Source organism: Mirounga leonina, unplaced genomic scaffold, assembly GCF_011800145.1.
Source record: "Mirounga leonina isolate KUSES-001 unplaced genomic scaffold, KU_Mleo_1.0 Mir_173, whole genome shotgun sequence".
NCBI classification, from domain to species: Eukaryota; Metazoa; Chordata; class Mammalia; order Carnivora; family Phocidae; genus Mirounga; species Mirounga leonina.
This window is the reverse complement of record NW_023270447.1, coordinates 65,489,940-65,515,026: the sequence shown is the minus strand read 5'-3', so window position 1 is coordinate 65,515,026 and position 25,087 is coordinate 65,489,940. Positions and strand designations below refer to the sequence as shown.

At 45.7% G+C, this 25,087-nt stretch overlaps 1 protein-coding gene across 1 annotated transcript; it reads right to left on the bottom strand.

The window, feature by feature from the left end:
• Positions 1-264: 264 nt before the first annotated feature.
• GNL2 (G protein nucleolar 2) lies at positions 265-25,087 on the bottom strand. Its single transcript, XM_035019057.1, has 16 exons — positions 24,897-25,087; positions 23,135-23,219; positions 22,076-22,170; positions 20,153-20,292; positions 17,374-17,558; positions 13,455-13,521; positions 12,234-12,392; positions 11,591-11,704; positions 8,035-8,163; positions 7,031-7,135; positions 6,096-6,254; positions 5,441-5,554; positions 2,107-2,558; positions 1,726-1,805; positions 1,069-1,154; positions 265-452 (listed from the first exon to the last, which is right to left on the bottom strand). Exons 1-16 carry the CDS (start codon positions 24,958-24,960, stop codon positions 300-302), a joined length of 2,187 nt encoding a protein of 728 aa, XP_034874948.1. The 5' UTR covers positions 24,961-25,087; the 3' UTR covers positions 265-299.

Sequence of the window (25,087 nt, the reverse complement as noted above, 5' to 3'; positions counted from 1 at the left end):
AGGAATTCCACCCTTTCCATTCTGTAGACCTCATCTCTGTATCTGTCAGAGATCTGCATGCCATGGGTACGCTCTGGAGGAACTAAGAGGGCTCATTTAAGTGTCGGAAGTGCCACTGGACCCCATCACCTAAAGCCTTGGGGGTGTAGGGACTTTATTTTCACCAGCACCGGTGAAGGGTTTCAACTGTCAAACCTCAGAACAAATGCATCATGGCCTTAGAAATGCCGACTGGGCATGAAGAGAAGGAAGAGTTTCTCATTGTATATTTTTGTATAATTTAATAAACTTTTAAAACGTTACTGCTTATGTTTGAATTTTTTGTGTCTGTGTTTCTGTCCTTCTGAGTCACTGGTCTTCTTTTTGTTCCGGTTCCTATTTTTCACGTTGTGGGTTTCATAGTAACGCACACCAACTTTCCTGGATTGCTGCTGCCGTGCTGCTCGCCTCCGCTGTAAACAACAGCAAAAGGAAAAAAAAAATCAATCATGGCAAAGCAACAGAAGAGGCCCCTCTGTTTCTCTGTGCTCCCTTCCTGTGCTGCTCCCCCAAGAACTAGAAGCAGCGCTAGTAACAAGCAAGGGCTCCCCTCACAGACCCAAGTGTGCCCTTCCACCGTAACTCGTGACACGCCCCGTTCTAGACTGTCGTTTGGTCCATCCTCCCTGCTGCAATCTCTTCTACTGCACTCCTGACAAGTGGTCCCCTAGGGTGAACACTTCCAGGAACAAGCTCTTCTCTTCCCAGGAGGGCCCACCCCAGCTCTGATGAGCCCAGTTACAAAGCTGACGGCAGGGATCCATCTGCCTACACAGCTCTGCTCACCACAGAAAACCAGCAGACCCTTCTAGAGGATAGTCCACATGTTTGAGGACAGTGATCGAGAACTCAAGGACCGCCATCCACTGGGCCAACTCTTGATCCTATGGAACTGATCTCAACTAGGTCACCTAGAACTGGGGTTCCGAGAATTCAACTCCAGACCACCAGTTTTGGAAAGTGTGTCTCTTAGGAAACTGGTTTCTCCTCTCCACTTCCTGGGTGATGTTTAAGACCAAAACCACGTACTTCCCTAGATGTAAGCATCCTGCGAGTTTTATTTGAATGGTCCTCTTCCCTCTGTGCCTTCCTCTTCTTTCCCTTTTTGGAAGGTGCTGGAAACACAACACACAAACACACAGAGAAGAAACAGGACTTTGAAACTTTCAAAACTTTGTGTGTGAATGCTAAGGTAGGAATGAGCTTGATGTGTCGGAGGAAGAAGGCCAGTGAACATGGAGTGTGGCAGGCATGGTGCAGAGGAAAGCAGGGGGTGGCCAGGAGGGCGCCAAGCCAGGAGGCCCTTGCAGGCCACGCCAGGGTTTGCATTTATGCCACGGAAACACACTTTCCACATAGAAGCTGTGAGTCCAATGGAGTAAAGAATAGATACCTGACCCATCCCACCTCCCACAAAAAAATACGGCTGACCCACCCCTAGATTGTAAGGTTACTAATGGACTCTTTTCACAGGAAGCTTCCCGAATTAATCCCAAGAAATGTGCAGAATGAAAAGTGAATAATCTAAGCTGTGCGACAGACAGCATATAGAACAGTCATCTGCCAGTGATGATAAGCACCTGTGTGGGTGACCGCACACTCTCCAAGTTGAGAGATTAAAGTTACATTTCCCACAGTTTTAAAGATGCACACCACACCTAAGCGGTTTGACGAATTTAACTTTACCTGTGTCTTCTACAACTTCTTCAGCTGCTCTTTGTTCTTCAGATTTTGCAAAAACCTTTTCACTTAGTCCCTTGGATATTCTGCAACAGAAAAGCCAAGTAACAAAGCTGCCCATCACTCCCCTCAGCTGCCCAAATCAGGTGCCAACCCAGGGGCAGGAGGCAACGCCCCACAGTCCCAGCAGCTCCCTGGGCCTTGGTCAGAGGCAGACCTACGCTGCTCATACTTCAGGGAGCTGCAGCTTAGAAATGGACAGACCACTTCCTAAAAAATGGCATTAACTCCCTTCCACCTCCCAGAAAAATACTGCTGCAGTCCCCATGGCAAGTGTCTCAGAAAGGAACGAGCAAACCACAATTTGTGAGAAGACGAGGATACTACCTGACTGCTGAAAACTTCTTAGCTTTGGCTTTGTTTAAAAACTTCTGATATTTAGCAATCTTTTCATCCAGTGCTTTAATAACTGCCTTGGTGTCATTTGCCGCGTGTTCTTCCTGGGACTCCGGGCAAGATTCACCTTCCTCGCCTCCTGGTTGCTTCTGTTCCTCCACCTCCTCCTCTTCGGAAAAGCTCTCAAGCGCTTCATCGATATCGGACATCTCCAGAGGGACCAGGTCATCCCCAGAAAACTGAGGCACGACATTGATTTTGCCGAAGTTCTGCCGAACCCGTGCCAGAATCTGCTGCATTTCTGAGTCGGTGTCACAGTGACTGTTCTCTTTCTCCTTCTCAGTGACAGGCTCTGCGGCTTCACCTACAGCTGCTGCGACTTCCTCTTCTGCATTCTTCTGGTTTGTCTCTGTGGCAACTTCCAAAGATGAGGAGGATGGGAGCTATTCCGGCCAAAGAGGGGGGTGCGGGCGGAGGAGAGAAATGGGATCAGAAAATAAAAACCATTTCTGGACAGCTTGCTCTCAAGGAGGCAGTCCTCTTCTCGGGACTAAGGGAAAGAACTGAAAACCCCCACCCTGGAGTCACGGTGTTCATCTACCGTAGGCCGAGGTGCATTACACCCAGAAGCCGCTACTCAGAGATCAGAGGCATTCAGCTGCGGTTCCAGAGGATGAGCCTGCTGTGAGTATTAAACCACTCAAACCATCCGCCATGCACCCTCTCCAAGGAGGGGAATGGATGGGGCTGTGGAGATAGGCACACCCAAGAGGGGCCCACACAACTGCTCTAGAGGGAAAGCAGAGCGCTCAGCAGGGGGCGCCAGGGAGGCCGCTGGAGGAAAGGCATGAGCAAAAGGAGGGAAGCTGGCGAGGTGAGGCCAGAAAGAGCCGAGATGTGGGGGGACACTGAAACGACCTGCCTCTCTGAGGTAACAGCAAAGGAGAAGTGGGTGCCAGGCTTTATCCTGGTGCTTCGCATTTGTAGTATCATTTTATCCTTACAGCTGAGACCCACGGAACTTCCGGTGATTTTCTGAAGGCAAGAGTGGCTACACAAAGTGCTCAATAAATCAGGAATCCAGAAAATTCAGAAAATTGTATACAAAATTTGTAGGTCCATTTTTATACCTTTTTCCAAAGCTAAGTTTTTAGCTTTTCTGAAAGAGTTTCAGCCACTACCAGAAAGAAAAAAAGAAAATCGCAGCCTGGGGGAACTAATGATCTAAAACTCAATGACCAGACATGGAGGAAGAGTTCAAGCTAACCCCGCTGTGTGCACACAGGGTCACAACAGACCCTGCCACGCCTCCTCCTTCCTCACCCCTGGTGGCTAACGCACCAACGCACCCCCCAGCTGCTTCCCGCCATGTCTCCTGCCATGTCTCCTGTCCCTGGCACCGGGGTCCAGCCCCATGACTTCCCCTCAGCGCTCGGGCCATGGCAGGCGGCTCCCGCCTCGGGCGCTCTGGGTGTGCCACCACCTTCGCCTGTCCCGCTTTCCCCTCAAGACAGGCCCTCGGCTCCTGCCTCGTACCATTAAGGTCTCTGCCAAAATGCCACTTCCTCAGAGGCCACCCCCACCCACCCCACATACGAGAACACGCCTCCATCTCCCAAGGCCCTTACCCTGGTTTTGTCTTCCTCACAGTAAGCAGTGCTTCCTGACATTCTCTATTTATCTGTTTCCTGTCTGCCTCCCTGTGGTGTCAGAATATATGTCTGGTCTTGGCACAAAAGCTCTAAACCCCTTGGTATTTCCTGAGTAAAAAAGGGGTGTCTGTCGTTCTTCATAACAAACCCCTTTCCACCAGCCCGGAGTTTATGCTGATGAGATGCTCACAGTGGAGCCTCGCTTCAGAACGGGGGCTGGTCACCAGAGAGCCCAAGTACTTGATGAGAGGGCTAGAAATGGAGTTCAATCACCGATGGCCAATATTTTAATCAATCAGGCCAATGTAACAGAACCTCTGTGAGAAGCCCTGAAGGATAGGGTCTGGGGAGCTTCTGGGTTGAATGAACTGATGTGCCACCCACAACCCCACACCTGGCCCTATGCATCTCTTCCATTCGGCTATTCCTGAGCTGTATCCTCTACAATAAAAGTGGCCATCATGAACCACTTTTCTGAGTTCTAGGAGTCGTTTTAGCAAATTATCCAACCTTAGAACCTCTGAATTTGTAGTTGGCTGGCCAGAAGTGCAGGGACTTGGGAACCCCATCTGCAGCTGGCCTCTGAAGCGGGGACCATCTTGTGGGACTGAACCCTTAACCTGTGGGTCTGTGCTAACTCTTGGAGGTAGTGTCAGAATTGAACTGAATTGCTGGATACCCAACTGGTGTCAGAGAACTGCAGAGCTGGTATGGAGACAGTACCAGAGCATCCACAGACACAGAAGGGCAAGAGGCAGGGACTCATCTGCTTCCAATGTAGGACCGCTAGCGCCCAGCAGAGCGCCCAGCACGCAAGAGCTCCTCAGTGCACCAGTGCTGAAGGAATGAACCAATGAACGAACGCCACATGAAGAAGATGGGACAGGATTGGGTTTGGGTTTTTTTGGCTCTTTGGGGGTCTTAGCGGGGAGAGGGCAAAAGTTAACATCCGTTTCAGGTATGTTGATTCTGAAATGCTGGAGAACATATTCAACTGGAAGTTTCCAGCTGAGAACTGAAACTCTGGGAACAGACACGAACCCCAAAAAGCATTAGCATGGAAGCGAAACTTAAAGCCACCTCTTCCAAAGGCTTGGCAGAGTTCTGAAAAAGAGCCTAGGAATAGAAAAGCAAAGAGCCACAGCTGGAGCCTTGTGGCAGTCTACTGCCAGGGGGAGGGAAACGCAGCAGAAGGGACGCTTCTCAATCCAGCCCAGAGGCCCCAAATCTAAGGCTCCTTTCCTGGCTATAAACTGTACCACTCTCCTTTCCCACCTGATTACGAGCTTCTTGAGGGCAAGGGCTGTGTTATTTACTCCTACGTTCCGTGCCTAGCATATGGTTGGGCCTAACAAATAAATGTTAAGTCAATCCTGGAAATGCCTCTGCTCCTCATGCATAAGGAAAGACAAAGGATCGGAGGAGCACTTACAGTTAGAGCCCTCTTCATTCAAGGCCCTAAAGACTGGTATTTAGACTTGGTCTTCTATCAGAGATCTACTTTCTGATCTCCAAATGCTACAAGGTCATAGCAACGACACTATGGGATGGGAAACAGTGGAAGGAAACACCCCCAAAGAAAACAGGTGCTCCATAAAGGAAGGCAATCAAAGCCATGAGGCCTAGGTCAGTAACCACGCTTTCCAGAAGGCGGACCCACCCTGTTCTCTTACCTGGGAGGCTGCAGGGGGCTCCGCACTGGGCGGCTTGACAAAGAAAGGAATCCGGCCCCTCTGCCAGTCATTGAGAACCATCTTACCCACAGTCTGCAAGTCAGGCTCTCCACCCTGAAATGTCACAGGAAGACACCCGTTACATTCAAAGAACAAAACCACCTCCCAGCATTTCAGTTGCCCTGGTTGTTCATCACCATCTGCTTGCCAAGTTTCATACCGCTCACACAACACATACAAAAAAGGGTCCAGGGGCGCCTGGCTGGCTCAGTCGGTGGAGCATGCGACTCTTCAAGCCCCACACTGGGTGTAGGGACTACTTAAAAATAAAATCTTTAGGAGAGCCCAGGTGCCTCAGTCGTTAAGTGTCTGCCTTCGGCTCAGGTCATGATCCCTGGGTCCTGGGACCGAGCCCTGCGTCGGGCTCCCTGCTCAGCAAGAAGCCTGCTTCTCCCTCTCCCACTCCCCCTGCTTGTGTTCCCTCTCTCGCTGTCTCTTTCAAATAAATAAATAAAATCTTTAAAAATAAACAAACAGAATCCTTAAAATGGAACAGACAAAAAAATCCCCCCCACCCCCAAAGAAAAGAAGTCCCACAGCACATACACACGTCTGCCGTGGGTCCTGGTCTACATTTGCACAAACCCTCGCTCACCTTCAGTAACTTCCCAGTCCGGAATGCCAGCTTCTCAAGAAAGTCCTCAGCATTCTCCCAAGAATCAATTTTGTATGTCTTGCTGATATATTCCGGCTTTGCTCGTTCCAGTACAGCACCAATGTGGTCTTCAGGAGCCTTTATTTTTTCAACTTGAACCTAGATGTTAACAGGAAATTTCTGCCTTACAGACTTTACACGGAAACAGTGAAGTTCACATTTGTAACAACATCTGAAAATAGATTTCAACACCACGATGTAAGTGGAGTCTAGCAGGGCCGGTCTCCGAGGTGGCCAGCCACAGTCGGCTGAAATGTCCCTGCACGCCGGCCACTGCCACAGAGCCCAGGACTTAGTGCTGACCCCTGCTCACCACAAACTAACTGTGTGGTTCTGCAAGCAGTCTCAAGTTGGACCGTCTCACGCTACTCACTTGTAGAAACAGCGAAAAGCCCGTCAATCCCAGGACACAAAGAGAACTCGATAGTTTAAGGAAAGAGGGGAGGAATGTGCACACGATGTATGGCCAGCAGCCCTGGCTAAGGTTAAGTGGAGCCATTTAAAGGTTTTGGTCATATTCAGAAACAAGTGAGGAAACGCCTGAGTTCCAAAATGACTCAGCCCATAAACCCTCGAAGATGAATGATCACTAAACATAAACAGGCTCCGCTTCTCTCTGGATCCCGTGTGTAAACTACAAACTCTTTTGTGGGATGACATTGACCAGATCTGCCCAGGGCTCCAGAGACTCCCCAAGCAGGCTTCAGTGGAATGGAGAGGCCGCCCTGCTGAGCGTCGTGTTCCTAAAGTCGTTCAGATGGGATGACCCCAAACTGCCTTCCCAATGAGTGAAACGCAAAGGTATCCAATGTTCCCCCACAGAATGCTCCCCACAAAGGGCAAACAAAGAGCCTGTCAGGACCAAAAATACTCACCACCCCTTTCAGCACAATGTCTGTCTCCGAGTCTTCAGAGGGGTAAACCACACCTGGACAGTCGATAAGGAATATCCGACGCATCAAGGTGATATACTGCCAGACCTGAGGTCAGAAAGAAAGCTGGAGACTCCCCTGGGTCAAACACTCAGTCTAATCTCGCAAAGCTACAAAGTCTCTCCTCTACTTGGGCCTTGCATGAGGCACTTCCACTGAGTATAAACTGTTTCCACCAGCAAAGAGTCTAAAAGCAAGGCAGATAATACCAAGTCAACCTTTCCCTGACTTTTCAGAGTACTCTTCAAAGCTTAATACCGTCTGACTCCTCTTCCTTGCAGTAGAAGCATGCCGCTCCCCAAACACTCTATGCTTCAGGGTCTGTGCCCAGCTGCCAGAATCTACCGTAACACTGACTTTTCTTTCATAACCCAGGCACCAAATATTCTTGGGTTAGTTTTGTCAAATAAAAAGGCTGGAGTGACAATTTATTTATTTATTTATTTATTTATTTATTTATTTATTTAAGATTTTATTTATTTGAGAGAGAGAACACGAGAGGGGGGAGGGTCAGAGGGAGAAGCAGACTCCCTGCTGAGCAGGGAGCCCAATGCGGGACTCGATCCAGGGACTCCAGGATCAGGACCTGAGCCGAAGGCAGTCGCTTAACCAACTGAGCCACCCAGGCGCCCCTGGAGTGACAATTTAAAACAGACTTAAAAATGAACAGCACCAATAAAAAATTTTTTAAAAATTAAAAAAAAAAAAAATGAACAGCACCTCCCATATCATGCCAAAGGCACACAGTGCCATACAAAGTCCTCTCGGTCTTTACCCAAAAGGGCAGAGACAGCTCTGGTACATTCCAAACTATCAATTGGAGACTAAACCCTCAATGGTGGCCTTCATTCAAAAGAAGTAGATAGAAATCTTCATGGCCTAAACAACTACCCTCTATGGAAATAACATACGGAGACATAAATAAGGCCCCCTGGAGCCGGACGTACCTTTGTTTCACCTGCAATGGGGGCCACATTGCAAACTTTCTTGGAGCGCAATGTGTTTATCACAGAGCTCTTGCCAACATTTGGATAGCCAATGAACCCGACACTGATCTGCTTCTTGTCAGTGTGCAACTGTTCAAAAAAAGAATACATACCACATACACACAGTTATGAACATCCCCTGGGAAAAACAGGTTGTGTTACTTTGCTTTTATTAAACAAAGAATACAGGGCAAAAGTGTCACTAGAACTCGATCTAAAGCTTAGACACACACCACCTACATTGTCTGAGTGGGCTGCACACACACACACTTATTAATAAATCAGAGGTGACTCATTTCCTTGGTTGTCTATGTGTTACTGTTCTTGAATGTTTTAAGGTTCAAAGTATGTAGGTCGAGAAGCAAAGGAAGAAAGAACTTGTTTGTCATCAGTTTAGAATACCATCCACAGATACACCAACTGGCAATCCCAAGACCTAGCCCTCCTTTTCTCTGCACAATACGTTTTGCATTTTCACTGCCAAAAACAAACGACAGAAGAAGAAAAAAACAACCTCAGAAGTTAGACCACTGGGTGAGAGTCTCAAAGAGACAGAGCTCAACAACAGTCTATAGCTGGTTGAGGACTTCTGATTAAAGATGGCGGACCGAATGTCCACACTGGCCTCACTCCCGCCACAAACTCCACTGTGATGACAGCAGTGGGAATGGACACATAGGAACCCCCAGAACCAGGCATATAAAACCAAAGAATGAGCTGGAAATGAGACAATAAAAACAAACATACGATGTTGGCAAAATACTAGCAGCTAAAAAGTAGTATCTAACTTGGCCTGCTACAAAGATAAAAGCTAAGGTAGAAAAACTAAAAATCCAGCAAAAATACTGCCAAAGAATCACAAAAACCGTCGGGAACTGGCAGGACAGCTACCACTAAGGGGGTCTGAAATCAAGACTAGCGAGATGTCTGCGGAGCAGTGACGCGCTCTATCCCTCTGTCCCCCAGCATGGGCACCCAGCTTCTCTGCCCCAGCGCCTTACAGATACTGATTTTTTTTGGAAACCCTGCACCTCTGGAAAATATCTTTCATTTTCAGATCTAAATGGAAACCTAGATTTAGGGATAACAGCAGCTGAAGGCAAGCGTTCCCAGTGTGATTAACTTAAAGTCTTAAATATCAACAACCCTACCCCCACTGAGTTCCCAGAACCCTGGCAGTCAAGCTTATACATCCCTGAGCTGGAGACTGGAAGACTCCTTTATGGGGAAAGTCACAGATCCAGGAGTAAAGACCTATAGACACTGATACTGAGGGTGCCCTCCAACAAAAGATTGGGTTTCTACCTAGTTACCCTACAGTGAAGTCTATTATTCAATAGGCCCACCCCCCCATAAAATTTCCATTGGCTTTTTTTTTTTTTTTTAAGATTTTATTTATTTATTTGAGAGAGAGAGAGTGAGAGAGCACAAGAGGGGGGAGCGGGAGAGGGAGAAGCAGACTCCCCGCTGAGCAGGGAGCCCGATGTGGGACTCGATCCCGGGACTCCAGGATCATGACCTGAGCCAAAGGCAGTCGCTTAACCAACTGAGCCACCCAGGCGCCCTCCATTGGCTTTTTAGTGGCTCACCCTTAAATATGAACAAAAAGCCAAGAATAACCAGAAATTTAAAGTGTGACACTAGTACAAGACAGAAAAATACAAAAAAACTGGCAGGAAACAGAGTCAATGTAGGGAGAAAGGAAAATTTCAAAATACACTACCATTATCCTTCTCAGAAACAGATGATAGTTCATCGGTTAAACAAGAATAGGGCAGGGCAATTCTTAAAAGTGAGAGGCAAAATAAATGTTGCTAAGAACAGCTAGGTGATCAAGTCAGAGAAACGTCCCATAATATAGAGCAAAACATCACGAAGGCATTGAAATAAAGCAAAGAAAATTCAAGAATTAAACAAAGAGATAAAACCAATTTCCTGAACGAAAACAGATGATGGGGTGGAGGGCAGGGGGGCTCTCCAAGAAATAATACGGGACAACATCAGACAAAGTCCCATCCAGTGCCTAACTCCCTGAACAGTGAAAGACTCACCTTAAAGCACATCACTGTGAAACTTTAAAACGGGAATTTTTTAAGAGATCCCAGACACAACAGATCAGGAGTCACAATGGCCTCAGCTTTCTCAATGCCACACCAGAAGCCACCAGAAGACAATGTAGTGGTGCCCTCAGCATTCTGGGGACAAACAATGTGAAGACAGAATAAAGGTATTTCCAAAACACAAGGTCTCAAAAAAGGTCTCCTCCAAGCACTGCTTCTACAGAAGCTTTTGGAAAATATGTTCCATTAAAAGGAAGGAGTAAGCCAGGGAAGAAAAAAAAACAAGAAAAAAGATCCTGTGTTGGATCCCTTGATCCCAATGAACAAGGGATCCAACCCAGGAGAGAGCCACGGGAATGCTCAGGATGACGGTGAAGGAGATCCCAGGAAGACGACTCTGCAGCTGGCCTAGGAGCAGCAGTCCCAAATGAAAGGGAGGTGCCCCAAGACTCTCAAAGCTCCCACTGTGCCAGAGGATTTGGTGACACATTAGTGACAAACGACAAGGAGCTAATTAACACCAGAGAAGATAGAAGGTTCTATTAGAAAGGAATTATAATCACAGCACTGTGTGGATCAGCTGGGACTGATATTCTACGGTCATAATAATGTAAACGCTGAAAGAAATAGTCATCTAGCCACATGATGTATAACGACAGAGGGAGAACAGAGGGAGGGGAGTATGTGTGGGGAGAGGGCAGCTGTAAGAAACTTAGTCCTCACTTTCCATAGCAGAGACTCAGCAAGTGTCTAAAACAGCAGGTGGTGGGGCATGGGGAATGGGGTGGGGGAGATTAGAAATAGAATCGTAAGCAGGTATTAAAAATATGGAAGAAAATAATGGAGGTAACTAACAGCCACGAGTTGGAAGTGTCCGCTTCCGGGAAGTGGGGAAGGGTAGGACAGAGGACGCGCGTCCTTTGTTTGAAGCCAGGTAGAAGGAACGAGACGTGCCAACACCAAGCTGCAGGTACAGAACGTGAAGCTCTGAGAACACCTGCATGGGCAACCTGGTCGCAGGGCTTCCCAGAGAAAGGGCCATCGGACTAGGGATCAGCAGGGGGCCTCCCGGGGAGGGGGGCAATGTAGAAACTACACAGGCCCGAGGTTGGAGGAGGCATGGCAGGCCTCGCAAAGCCAAGATGGGAAACACAGGGAGTGTGGGGAGGGGCCCGGCCCTAAGCCGAGGAGGGACTGTCAGGTGCCAGGTGCCAGGGATATGGCAGAAAGGGGAGCAATGCTCGTCAAAGACAGGGGCGCTGGCTGAGCTGGAAGATACTTTCCGAAATCCCTTATAACCCTGAGGCTCTGGAGGTTTTACGGCTCTCAAACCCACACTTCTCATTACCAAGATGGGGGAAGTGAGGTGCATAACGTTCTGATGCACACCAGCAAGAGACATTCTTCCACGGACCCACAGCTCCACACTCCAGGAGAGGCAGGTCAGGTCCCAGTACCTTTCCAAACTGCCGGAGAAGCTGAATAAACGCTCCTTTGCCAAAGGGGTTGGTAAGACTCGCATGGAAGGCAAGGGTCGGATAATCCTGGGAGAGGACAGCCACCCAACGTTTCTAAAGGGGGAAGAGAAGATACTTGTTTATTCATAATCCAGGAAGACTCAGAGCTTGAGTTACAGACCGTTTTTCACATAGATAACTGACTAAGGAAAATGTTAGCTATAATTCTTTAAAATATATTTCTTTAAAGAACAACAGTTAATGCTTTGTTTTTCGTCTGACAAACACGGAACAATTACAAAACCGGCTTTGGTGTGACCGAATGCCACTAATGTAACAGATGTGGAAAAGGCCTGTAGCTGCGGCACCTTCTCCTCCCGAACGGGCCACATCGCCCATCCCGTGGGTACCGCAGCCGTCCCTTCGCCAACCACCAGAGGGTAAAACATGACTCCACTCGCGGTCGGTGAGGCACATTTTAGTTTTGTTTTCAGTGAGAATGCTCCCACAACTACTAGGTCAAAAAGTCCAGCACTTTAATGTCTCAAATCCCAAAAACCAGGAACGGCCTTATTGACAGAGAACTTGGCCTCCGACGAGCCAAGTGGCCTGGCAGTCTGTTCTGGGTAAGCAGCATACTTACTGTCGCCCAGGTTGGAACAAGGTCACATTTGTTAAGAACAAAGATAAGGTGTTTCCAGGGTTTTTCCTTCTTCAAGTAAGTCTCGATGTGAGGGGAACGGGTACCCATCGGATCTCTAGCATCAAGAACTTGAACTACAACATCTGAGGAGTCTATCACCTGTGATTCAAAGAGGCGAAAATGAGTTGCTTTAGTACAGATGAGAAGTGGGAGACAGAGGACATTTAAAGGAACCGGGGAAAATAAAACAGTGAGAACTTCAAAACACGGGTAGGTTGTGGCCAATCTCAGTGCCCAGTGATCGGAATTCAAAACTTTTTCCATCCTGTGAGTAGAAGAAACTTGTCTAATTTCAAATAGGAAAACTAACTTAGATATAACCCACCTTACTTCGCAACTACTATTCATTATTGAATAAAATCATTTACTTCTTAGACTTCTAAAGGTTTCTACTGTCACAGGGTTTATGGATTTTACAAAAAACTAAAACATGTAGTTTGCCTTCAGGGTACTACTTTCCTGTTAGGGTTACTGCTGGATTATGGGACTGTGCTTGAAAGCCTTTAGTCACCAAGAATTATCTCTAGTACGTGGACAAAACTCAGCCAAGTTGAAGAGCGCTGGACCAGGACTCCGGACACGCGAAGGCTCCTCCACGAACCAGGTGGGTGAGCTGGGTAAGGTATTCAACCTTTCTAGATGTGTATTCTCATCTATAAATGACAGGGCTGGACTAAATAACTTAAAAACCCCCATGCAGCTCTAACCATGTATGATAAACTTGAAGTCTATGTAATGTAGCTTTTACTATTAAGAAAAAAAAAGGGGGGCGGGGGCGCCTGGGTGGCTCAGATGGTTAAGCGTCTGCCTTTGGCTCAGGTCACGATCCCAGGGTCCTGGGGTCGAGCTCCGCATTGGGCTCCCTGCTCAGCGGGAAGCCTGCTTCTCCCTCTCCCGCTCGCCCTGCTTGTGTTCCCTCTCTCGCTGTGTCTCTCTCTCTGTCAAATAAATAAATAAAATCTTAAAAAAAAAAAAAAAAGGCAGTTATCCAGAACAATGGTAGTATGTGCTTAGCCACACCCGTCCTGGTTTTGGAGGGGAATGAGGGCAGTGGAGTTTGTGCTTTATTTGAGAGAGCTTCCATATATCAAGATCAGTTTTCTCATACAAGATCATGAAAGCCAAAGGAAGCAATCAACAAGAAGGAACTGAAAGTCTTACCTTGTAGAGCTCACCCCATATTCTTTTGGACTGTCCCTTTTTATAAATCTCTTCTTGGGCTTCATTTCTAAATAAGAAAACACTCAAAGTGAACAAGTGGACCCTATAAAGAGGATGTTTAGGGAGAAGTTGACCACGTGCCACAGGAAAGGGCATCAAAACTACTTGGAGATGGGGCAAAAGCAAATTTCATTGAAAAAGTGACTACACCCAAATGTCCATCAATGGATGGATGGATTAAAAATGTGTTGTATGTATAATGGAGTATTATTCGGCAATGAAAAAGGATAAAGCACTGACACAGGCTACAACGTGGGATGACCCCAGCGACATTCTGGTCCTAAGCCAGACGGACAGAAACTGTAGGACTGCACCTAATATCAACTACCTCTAGTCAGAGTAGTCAAACTGCTAAGAGACAGAACACAGAATGGTGGCCACCAAGCGCTGGGAAGTTACTGTCTACGGTAAATACTTTCAGTTTGGGATGACATGAAAGAGTTCTGGAAGCGGACATGGAGCCCTGAAGGCTGCAAAACCACATGGGTGTGCTTAGTGCCACTGAACTGCAGGCTTGAAAATGACTGAAATGATACATTTATGTACAGTTTACCACAGTAAAAAATTTAATTTAAACAAAGTGACTCAAGAGGGGCGCTTGGGTGGCTCAGTCATTAAGCGTCTGCCTTCGGCTCAGGTCATGATCCCAGGGTCCTGGGATCGAGCCCCACATCGGGCTCCCTGCTCGGCGGGAAGCCTGCTTCTCCCTCTCCCGCTCCCCCTGCTTGTGTTCCCTCTCTCGCTGTGTCTCTCTCTGTCAAATAAATAAAATCTTTAAAAAATAAATTAATTAAAAAAGTGATTCAAGAAACACCAGGTATTGGCAAGGATGTGGAGAAAGGGGAACCCTCGCGCACTGCTGGTGGGAATGCAAACTGGTGCAGCCACTCTGCAAAACAGAATGGAGGGTCCTCAGAAAGTTAAAAATAGAACTATCATGTGATCCAGTAATTGCACTCCTGGGTATCACCCAAAGAATACAAAAACACTCATTTTTAAAAGATATATGCAACCCTATGTTTATAGCAGCATGATTTACAGCAGCCAAATTATGAAGGCAGCCCAAGTGGCCAACAACTGGTGAATGGATAAAGAAGTTGCGGTACACACACACAATGGAACATTACTCAGCCATCAAAAAGAGTGAAATCTTGCCATTTACAACAACATGGATGGAGCTAGAGAGTATAATGCTACGCGAAATAAGTCAGAGAAAGACAAATACCACAGGGCTTCACTCATATGTGGAATTTAAGAAACAAATGAGCAAAGGGGGAAAAAGAGAGAGAGAGAGAGAAATAAACCAAGAAACAGATTCTTAACTCTAGAGAACAAACTGATGGTTACCAGAGGGGAGGTAGATGAGGGGATGGGTCAAAGAGGTGATAGGAGTTAAAGAGTGCACTTATCATGATGAATAAATGATAAAAATTTAAAAAAATTTTAAACCATAGATCATACATAAAAAATATGAAAACATTTAGAAATTTCAAAAATAAAAATATTTTATTATTTTTTAAAGGCATGTTTTATTTTTATTTTAAGATTTTATTTTTAATTAATCTCTATACCCAATGTGGGGCTCAAACTTACAACCCTCGAAATCAAGAGTCACATGCTCTAACGACTGAGCCAGCCAGGTGCCCCCCAAAATAAAAATATTTTAAAAAGTGACTGCAGGTAGGGGCCCCTGGATGGCGCAGTCGGTTAAGCATCCAACTCTTGGTTTTGGTTCAGGTCATGATCTCAGGGTTGTGAGATCGAGTCCCCATGTCCAGGATGGGAGTCTGCTTGAGTTTCTCTCTCCCCTGTCCCTCTCCCCCTCCACCACCATACACTCACTCTCTCTCAAATTAAATCCTAAAAAAAAAAAAGTGACTGTAGCTATGTGACACGTCACAGAAGATTATAAAAAGGAATTGGCAGGACCTGAGTCATAATCTATACTTCCATAGGAAGAGAAATATTTCTGATAAGGCTGAGAATCTGTTTATCCACTAGCCTCACAGACATTTATCCAGTGTCCTGGAAACAAAAATGGTTGTCCAGGGCGCCTGGGTGGCTCAGTTGGTTAAGCGACTGCCTTCGGCTCAGGTCATGATCCTGGAGACCCGGGATCGAGTCCCACATCGGGCTCCTTGCTCAGCAAGGAGTCTGCTTCTCCCTCTGACCCTCCCCACCTCATGCTTTCTCTCTCTCTCAAATAAATAAATAAAATCTTTAAAAAAACAAAAAAAAACAAAAATGGTTGTCTTCTCCCCCATTATCTACTGCACCTTTTGGAGGAGGAAAAATTCCTATCAGCAGAAGCACACAAAGTCCAAATACTTCTATGAAGAAAAGAGCTGCCTCTCTTGCCTGGCCTCAAATGGCCTGACATCATCGGCAGGAGGCACACAGCTAGACGTGGGCCGTCCACAGCACCGGGGTGGCCCTGCTGCGGTTAAGTGACAGCACCTCAGTGCTGAGGCACCTGGCGCACTCACGAGGGTGAATAGGGAACACTGGTCAACCCTTTTGGAGGGTGCCAGGCAGCTGCCTGCCAAAAACACGCCTGTTCTCAGACATAGTCATTTCCCCATAAGAACATATCTTAGGGGAAGAATTAAGAAGATTCCATCACACTGATGTTTTACCCTAGCCTTACTTACCACAGGGTAAAACTACAAACAGCATAGTGTTCCACAGTGGGACTGTCGATTAAGTACTGACACAGAAATCTATTGTTAATAATTTAGAAAAATATTTTTTCTAAATATTTATCTAAAATAAAAGGCAAGTTAGGGCGCCTGGGTGGCTCAGTTGGTTAAGCATCTGCCTTTGGCTCAGGTCATGATCCCAGGGTCCTGAGATCAAGTCCTGCATCGGGCTCCCTGCTTGGCGGGGAGTCTGCTTCTCCCTCTGCCTGTCCCCCCTGCTCATGATCTCTCTCTCTCTCTCTCTCACTTTCACTTTCTCTCTCAAATAAAATCTTTAAAAAAATATTTTTAAAAAATAAAATAAAAGGCAAATTAAAATACAGTCTTAAGGTATTATATTTATAAGTGAACATGGAGTGTAAAAAAGATCTAGAATAATCTAGATTCTTGACCTTCCTTTGGGTATGAACTCCTCTATGAGAACACAAAGCTATCGATCCTTCTCCTCCCCTCCCCAAAACAAATATAAGACCAACAAAACACCCCCACCTTTATGCTTGTACGTACATTTTCCACGTTATCTTCAGAGGGTCACAGGAAACTCAAAGGCCATCCGTGAATCCCCAGTGGTCCAGAGTCTCTGTTTAGGGAAGCCCTGACCTTCACGATTTTAACAAGTAACATGGTCAGTGGGATTATGAGTTCTTCTTAGTTTCTTTGTGTTGCATTTCTAATTTACCTATATATTCAAAACTGTCTTTCCTAGACTTTACTGCTATTATAATGAAGTAAAGAAAGTTATTTATTTTTATTTGGGGAGTGAAAAAAGAGACCCAGAGGAAATAAGCCACCTCAAATAATTTTCATTCTGGCCCTAGCTTCACAAATTTTTCTAGTCAAAGGGAAGAAGAGCACTAACAATCTGGGAGTTAAAGCACCGGGGACGCCTAGGTGGCTCAGTCAAGTGTCTGCCTTTGGCTCAGGTCGTGATCCAGGGTCCTAGGATTGAGCCCTGTGTCGGGCTCCCTGTTGAGCTGGGGGGCCAGCTTCTCCTTCTCCCCGTGCCACTCCCCCTGCTTATATGCTGTCAAATAAATAGTATCTTCAAAAAAAAAAAAAAAGGAGTTAAAGCACTGAGCTTCATGTGGGTAAAATAAAGGTAAAGACAACGTTTTGTTGCAGAAGAGCAAATGAGAGTGGTATGAACGTTCAAATTGTACCTGACACCAGTGTCTTCAGTGACCAGGTCACGATCCTTGCCCTGGTCATAGCTCTCAGTGGACATTTCTGCGTTTTCTAGAAGAGACTGCATATCACTAGCAAATAAGTTTGGTCGCTTCCTCTGTGACTTTGGGCCGAATGTAGTTTCAAAGCTTTCAGTATCAAGAATGTGCACCTTTGAGTTCTAAAGAGAAAAGAGAATTATTCATAAAGCTAAGGAAGGCGCTGAGCAAAAGCGAAAGTGAAAAATCGACCCGGGAAAGGTTTTCTTCCTTTATTTTTCCAAAGCTCAACCCGTACCAAAAACTACAACATGGATGCAGCTTGGTTTCAAATCAGCCTGAAATCACAAAAGCACTTGTTCCCCAATTCTGAAATTCTGTAAGCCTCCTTGGAGAAATACAAAGTAATACAAATAGTCAAAGCAAGTACGAATAGTTGTGTAAGAGTTGCCAAAAACTCTGCTGTATTTCATTTATCATAAACTTCAGTCAAATGTAATTAAGGCTACAATGATGAACATTAACTTATCTTTTCTGACTTTTTTTTGAGCTTTCAGACAAGTGCATAAAATTCGCCAAATTCACAGATTTTGTCAAGGACAATCATACTCAAATTTGTGTTTTTTTTTTAAACCAACTGTAAATGCCAACTTTTTCTTGGAAGTTAATTTCTTTCATGGCTAAAAGGAATTGCTTGTTTTGTAAGATGCATTTTAGTTTCAGATAACATTTTCCCTAATTTAGGTAACATTTTTATTAAATGCACATGGAAAGTCTTCAGATGAAAAACATCTAGCAAAAGTCCAAAATAATAGTTTAGATGTGATAAAAAGGAACCTGATACTAACTAGAACTTGCTGTGCCTGTAAAGGAGTTATGGGCATAGGAATTTTTGAAGCAGGATAAAAGTCAAAGTTTGAGTTAGGATCTATCACGTAACAGATGTTAACAGCCCGCAGAGAATGCCCTCAAAAAAAAAAAAGTGCCCTCTGCCCCGCAGTACAAAGCTCCTCTGTAAGTACCAGCTACTAAATGCGGATGATGGAGCCACGCCTGTGGCTTCTGACTTTGATTCCCCCCTCCAATTCCCAAAGATCCTTAAGCTATGGTCACCTTTTCAGATTCTCTAACCCATCTCCTCTTAGTTCAGTTGTACCCACTTGCTACCCTCCCACAAGGGAACATCCCCAAACAGAAGGGTCGGGTTTTACATGGGAACTAAGTACTAATGTCACTGGGAAAACCGTGATCAAAGTTATCCTTGGAAATCTCATAAATCACCTACAAAGCACAGTACACAAGGAGGTGTGCACGGAAAGCTAAACATTAACAAGTACCACGCAGTTATAGGCAGTAGGCAATAAAGGACACAAATCAAATCAGTTACAGTATTTTTGCTCTATTGCTACAGAATTAGTCATTTTAATGTGCACAGAGCTAAAAGTTAAAGCATATCTGATTTGACTCCACTGTGCAGCCATCTCAAGAATTAAGTTTTATAACCAGTAGTAGATACGGCACTAAAATAAATAGGTAAGGTTTCAAGGCCAAAGCACAAAACTCCTCCCTTATTCTGAGTACCTATCTGCATCAAAATCCCAGCTGACTGCTGCAGCTGTGGACCCTTTGGCCTACAGATCAGCGATTGAAGTCTGAATTTTAGAAGCATTGAACAACTGGAATGGGCAACAAAGCAATAAATCCATAATAAAAACCTCTCTGTTCTTCTCATAAACAAGATTCAATAGTTTGTTAAAAGATGGCTTTAGGGAAAACAGACAAAAGAGAACAAGGGAAATGAGCAACTTGTCTGTGGTTCATGAATTACACTCATGTGTTTCCCTGAAAGAAAACAGTCATTCCACTAATAGGCGCCATTCTTCTAGTCCGTCATAAAACAAAGCATAATTGACAAAACCTGAGGCAATAACCAGGCCTTGGTTTTTATTTTGTTCTGCGAGTAAACAATTTTCTTTGAACTGTTTAATCCATGTATGCATGTCAATGTTTCCTTCCCCTCCTTACATTGGAACCAAGGCTTATGTACTGGCTACATTTCTGGGAATTATTATTCAATGCAAGTAAAAATGTCCAAATATTAGGCCATTTTTTTGGTTATGTGTGAAACTCATTCCACTTCAAGCCCAATTCCATCCTTACTGTCCCTCAACTCCAACGATTAAGAACCAATCTGACCAGCACCCTTTCCTTCGCTGGAAAGAATTCCAAGGATCTCATAGAAGCTGAAAGTACACAGCACCAAAGGGCTCCCCCCTATCAACCCAATCCCGACTCTACATTTCCCTAAAGTTTGATGGAGTCACCACTTAAACTAGTTTGCCTAACAAAAAAATGTACAACTAGTACTGGTAATAGCCATGATCTATTTAGCTGGTAGGCGGTGTGCTATGTGCTCACTATATGCCAAATGCCTCATCTGCATCTGATCACCAAAGGAGGTAGGTTTCCTTGACTTTAATAGCCAGGGAAGTGAAAGCTCATGGAGAAACCTAAGGCTCTACACGTCAGGGGAGAGCAATGATTAAGTAAGGCCTGACTCCCAAGCCTGTGCTCTGATCCACTAGGTACTGCACCTTCCTGACACGATGTGCTTCATACCAAGGTGAGACCCCTAACAAAGGGGAAAGCTCATCAGTACTGCATGATGAGAAGAGTCACTCTTCTCTACTGAAGAACAAAAGACAAAGCTGGTCGAGAGGGCTCGGCATGAACTGTGCCTAAGAAATTCCACTGCCAGGGATATCCTCCAACTTACATGAGGCTGGATCCGATCATGGAGAAGAGACATGGGTAACTTGCTTTGTTTCATGACCACTTTGTATGGATCCTTCATAACTGTGCCCATTTCCTCTTGAAATTTTTGTAACGATGACTGTTTAATCACACGTGTGTTTCCTGTTTTAAAGAAGAATGTTGCCATTTAATAAAGAACTCCTTTTTGCTTCTGCATCCTTCTTCCCAATGACACAGGGAAAAGCAAGACTTTGAATTACCCTGGCTTTACCCAAACACCCGATACATCCATCCCATGGATCCATTTTCAAACTTAAAAGTGGGGGGGGACAAGAACAAAAAAACTGCCTCTCCTGCACTCATAGACTATGAACTAATCCACCAACCCAGACACACAAAGGGTTTCAAGAGTTTTCCAAGCCCAATTTCCTGACTGGATGAAACTGAAAAATCAACATCACTGAATGGAACTGAGATTTGACAAACATCCGACACTTCCTGCTATATCTGGCAAAGAAATTTGGAGCCAATCAGAGCTGATCTATCAGTCTACACAGAGAATCCTGAAGCACGGAACCCGGGTCAGAGTTACCACTTTTTATGGTTATGAGCATTTGAAAGCACTATTAAATTAGCCAATAAATCCACGCAAGGGAACCAAATAAAGCTATATAACACTACCTGGAGAACACCTGGGAAGTGAGGGGGCCTGAAACACATATTCAACAGAACAGCTCGCTGGAGCACAAATGCAGAACCCAAGACGGCGAGGGCTACAAATCCGGTGCTGATGACACTGGGCTCACTGCGGGCTGGGTACAACTCTCAGCGCCGCACACGTGTTCACCCACCGAACTCCCACAGCAGTCCTACGAGATACGGACTGCTTTTAGCCTCATTTTAGAGACCGGAAACCAATGAACAGAGAGACGTAATAACTTGCCCACGGTCACAGAAATGGCAGAACGAGAATGCACACGCAGGTGATCGGAACCAGTATAGAGCCACCATGCTAAACACCTCTCTAAAAGGTTTTTCTTTGACACTTTCCCCGAGTTGCAGCTTCCTAGAGGGTATGCTGTCAAAAGACAGGCTGAAAGGTAGCTGCCACCTTCCCCCAAGCACAGAGGTCAAGCACCGGTCAAACAATGGGGTCTGACCATCTGACTGGCCCACACACCTAGCAGGGACTAAGGGAAAGCCCAGACTGAAATGAAGGTGGAGTTTCCAAGAAAGAAGCCCCGATCCCCTTCTATTCATTCTTGGGAAAAACCAACAAGAGATCCTTCCACTGGCACTCAGTGCAAATCCCCATTAAGAAACGTTTCAAAGGAATGGCCAACGATTGCACTTACGCTTCGTCTTAAAGGTACGAACATATCTGCAAGGCCTCTCTCAAACAGCCATCTGTCCAGGCCACCAGAACTGAAGAGCTGTGAGAGTTCTCAGGTCTGTGAAGGCCAGTCACTAAGATGTAAAGGATGGCTTTATCTGTTTAGGAGGGTTCACTTACAATTAACGACGATGAGCTCTTTACAAAAAGTATTTATTTATTTTTTAAGATTTTATTTATTTGACAGAGAGAGACACAGCGAGAGAGGGAACACAAGCAGGGGGAGAGGGAGAAGCAGGCTTGCCGCGGAGCAGGGAGCCCGATGCGGGGCTCGATCCCAGGACCCCGTGATCGTGACCTGAGCCGAAGGCAGACGCTTAACGACTGAGCCACCCACGTGCCCCTACAAAAAGAACTTATTTATGGAATCCACCACCACTACTACTTTTCTCAGCACTTTTCCCACTATGGGTACTTCTCAGCCATTTCTCATATAATCTTTTGACAGTTCGACTCACCCCCAAACTTCTGCCCTTTAGACACCTTTTAAGCCTACCCTTTTCCATACAGCACCCGTCCGGTAGAGCAAAAGTGACAGAGGCCGATACTCACCAAACCACTTAATATTTGGTTCCACTCTCGCCACCGTGCCAGAAGCCACCGTGGACTGATACTGCAGAGGCTTAATCACTTTACCACGACTGTTCCTAAATTGAGGAAGTAACAGATTCTGGTTGATGACAGAAGAAAGGCAAGAGCAAAGCCTGGTTTCCAGAACACTCTTTCCATCAAAAGGAGCTTTTTTCTTTTTTTGGTTTTAAATGATCATGAAATACAGATTTCAGTAAACAAAAAGTACTTCTACATTTGAAACAGATTGTCCAAAAGTCATTTAACCTCTTGCAACAGAGCACGTAATGATTTCTGCTGGATGAATAACAAATAATGCTGATGTTTAAAAATCTGTTTACTGTTTGCTTTAAAAAAAACCCCACATACTTAAGTTTTTTGGGTAATTATTTGAAGACTGGTTTAAATGAATTTTAAGTAGAGGATGATTTATGCTGGAACTCAAAATTCTAAAACAAACAGCAGAGTAGGTGACTAAGGCAGATTAAGTTCACTGACGTTTGTGTTTTAGACACATCTTTCAGAACGGATGAAGAATCTAATTACCAAACAAATTAAGACCAGCTAGCAAAATGCCACGCTCAGCAAGTCCCCGTGGTAGAGGCTGCCTCAGCAGAACTCACAGTTGTGATGAGTTTCCAAGTGCCATAATGTTGTGATCTAAAGTTTCGCATTAAAAAACAAGTTTCCTGGCTGCTTGCATAACTACAGTCCTATATGTTTTATTAAAGAAAACCAGAGTTCTCTTGAGGGATATTTAACTTGAGATTTAATGTGCTATCCGTGAAGGCCGAGGCTGTGAGGAATAAAACCTCCACTGGCCGTACAGTATTGTTACACAAACACTATTTCACCACCTGCTACCCATGTCTTGAACCGAAAATTTGCCATTTATCTTAACAGCACCCGTATCAGATGGTATTTGAAAATATGCCACTCCTATTTGGGGGATGTGGGGGTGGGAACATTAAAGGTGATTAGGTCTCAGCTAGGAGTTCAGGGCACGAAGGAAAGGGGAGGATGACAACGTGGAATGCTCACCTGCGCTCCTTTTGCCGGTACATATTCAGGCGCCGGATTGTGGCCCGGTCCCTCATGTTTTGGCCTCCTGCTCCCTGCACTCGATCTAGGAAAGACAGAAGTAGACCTCGAACTATTTGATAACCAAGTTTAAGTATGGCCATTGCCTCAAACTCACCAACGCGCTCACTCAAAGTAGGCAAGCTGCCGCCTCGCTGCAAACATCTACTCTCTCCCTCTATCACTCCAACAAAATTATTATCACTGGAAGCTACCTGGTATGACAAAGCTCACTTAATCTTGGGTTCTCAATATGACTGAGTTTGATAAGAGTTAATAATTTTGAGCATTAATTGTGGCACTGTGCGATCCACATTACAGGCATCACCTCATGTAATCCATAGAATAATCCTACATACATTAGCCTCATTCCTCAGGCTAAGAAACTGAGGCACAGGTGGCCAGACACCTTGCCCAAGATTACACAGCTACTAAATGGCAGAGCCAGAATTTGAACAAAAGCATTAGCTCACCACCTGTGCTCTTACCTGGGGGTCTCAGTTGAGCAAATACCGAGTGCCTGCTACATGCAAGGCACCACGGAGACTATGATTTTGATACTTAAGTGTTCCTTCTGTACCAGTTTCTTAATTTCCTAATGTTTTTGTTTAATCAAGAGCAAAGTAGGTAGCGATTCTTGCCTTACATCTCAGAGATAAAGAGAAGGACAAATAAGCATGCTAATACTAGCCTAGCTTTGCCTTTTGGGGATATCTTCCAGTCACCTGTCTACTCCTGAAGTGATGCAGTAGAAAACAAGCTGAAATCCCAGCCCTGGCGGCTCTACCGTTCACCAACTGTGCCAGCTGTGATGAGCCACTTCCCCATTTTGGCTCCACCTCTTCACCTATCACATCATAACCTCTAAGGGCCTTTTTGGGTCTAACAGTCTAAGATTCCAGTCTACGCAAATTGAATAATTTATCAGCAATCCAGGGAGAACGTTCGATGTGATCAGTTCAAGTCCTCAAAAACTTTAAACCATATTTAAAAACAAAGTGTTATTAACTAAACCCAATAGAAGGGACACTCCCAAACACTATCTTGTTCATCCTGCAGGTGGAAACTCAGCAAAACTCATAAACATCTCTAAAAACATCCTTACTGAAATGATCATTAGTTATCTAACTGTAGGGTTTTCTGTGCCCTTTACCAGGTGGGATGATTCCGAGAGCCAAGTGTACAAACCCGTTCTCATTTAAATGATCAAAGCAAGAGTGGCAGGCAAGTGTGGTCAAGTGTGAAACGTCAGCTGGGTCGGCCCTAACACCACTTGTAATCTGACTTTATCTAATTTACTTCTAACAATTCCCTGAGCTGGAAAGCTGGAATCATACAAGACTGAAATACGCTGGGGGAGGGGCCGACATACACAGGAACGCGAGAGGAGGTCAAGATCACTGCCCTTTCCAACGCAGAGCTTCCCAGTCTCCGCATCTCACAACTGGAGATGCCCCAAGGCTGCCAGGCCTGAATGTTCACTTTCCCCGACGTTAGACAGGGGGCCTGGCACCTGGCCCTGAGAGGCGTGCAAGATGTCAGCCCTCCTCAGTGCCTCCGAATGAAAAAACCACCTTCTCCCTTCTCGTCCCCAATAGCCACTAGGCGAGAGGCCACTCCAAGCAACGCCCGCCCGGGTGTCCCTCCTCCCCCCGACCTTCTCGGAGTCCTCCCCACCAAGCTTCCTTCAAGCTTCACCCTCCGCGAGCCCCGCCGCCTGTACCAGGGTTTGTGCTGGCCTTGGAGGGGTTGATGGTGCTCCGTCCTTTGTACTTGGGCTTCACCATCTTGCCGACGGGACGGGAACCGGAGCGCTAGACCCGGCCTCGGACGGGTACACGAACTCGTAACTTCCCAAGCCCTGCCGAAGAGACCCTCCGTAACCACGCTCAACCACGTGTGCGCCGGCGACGT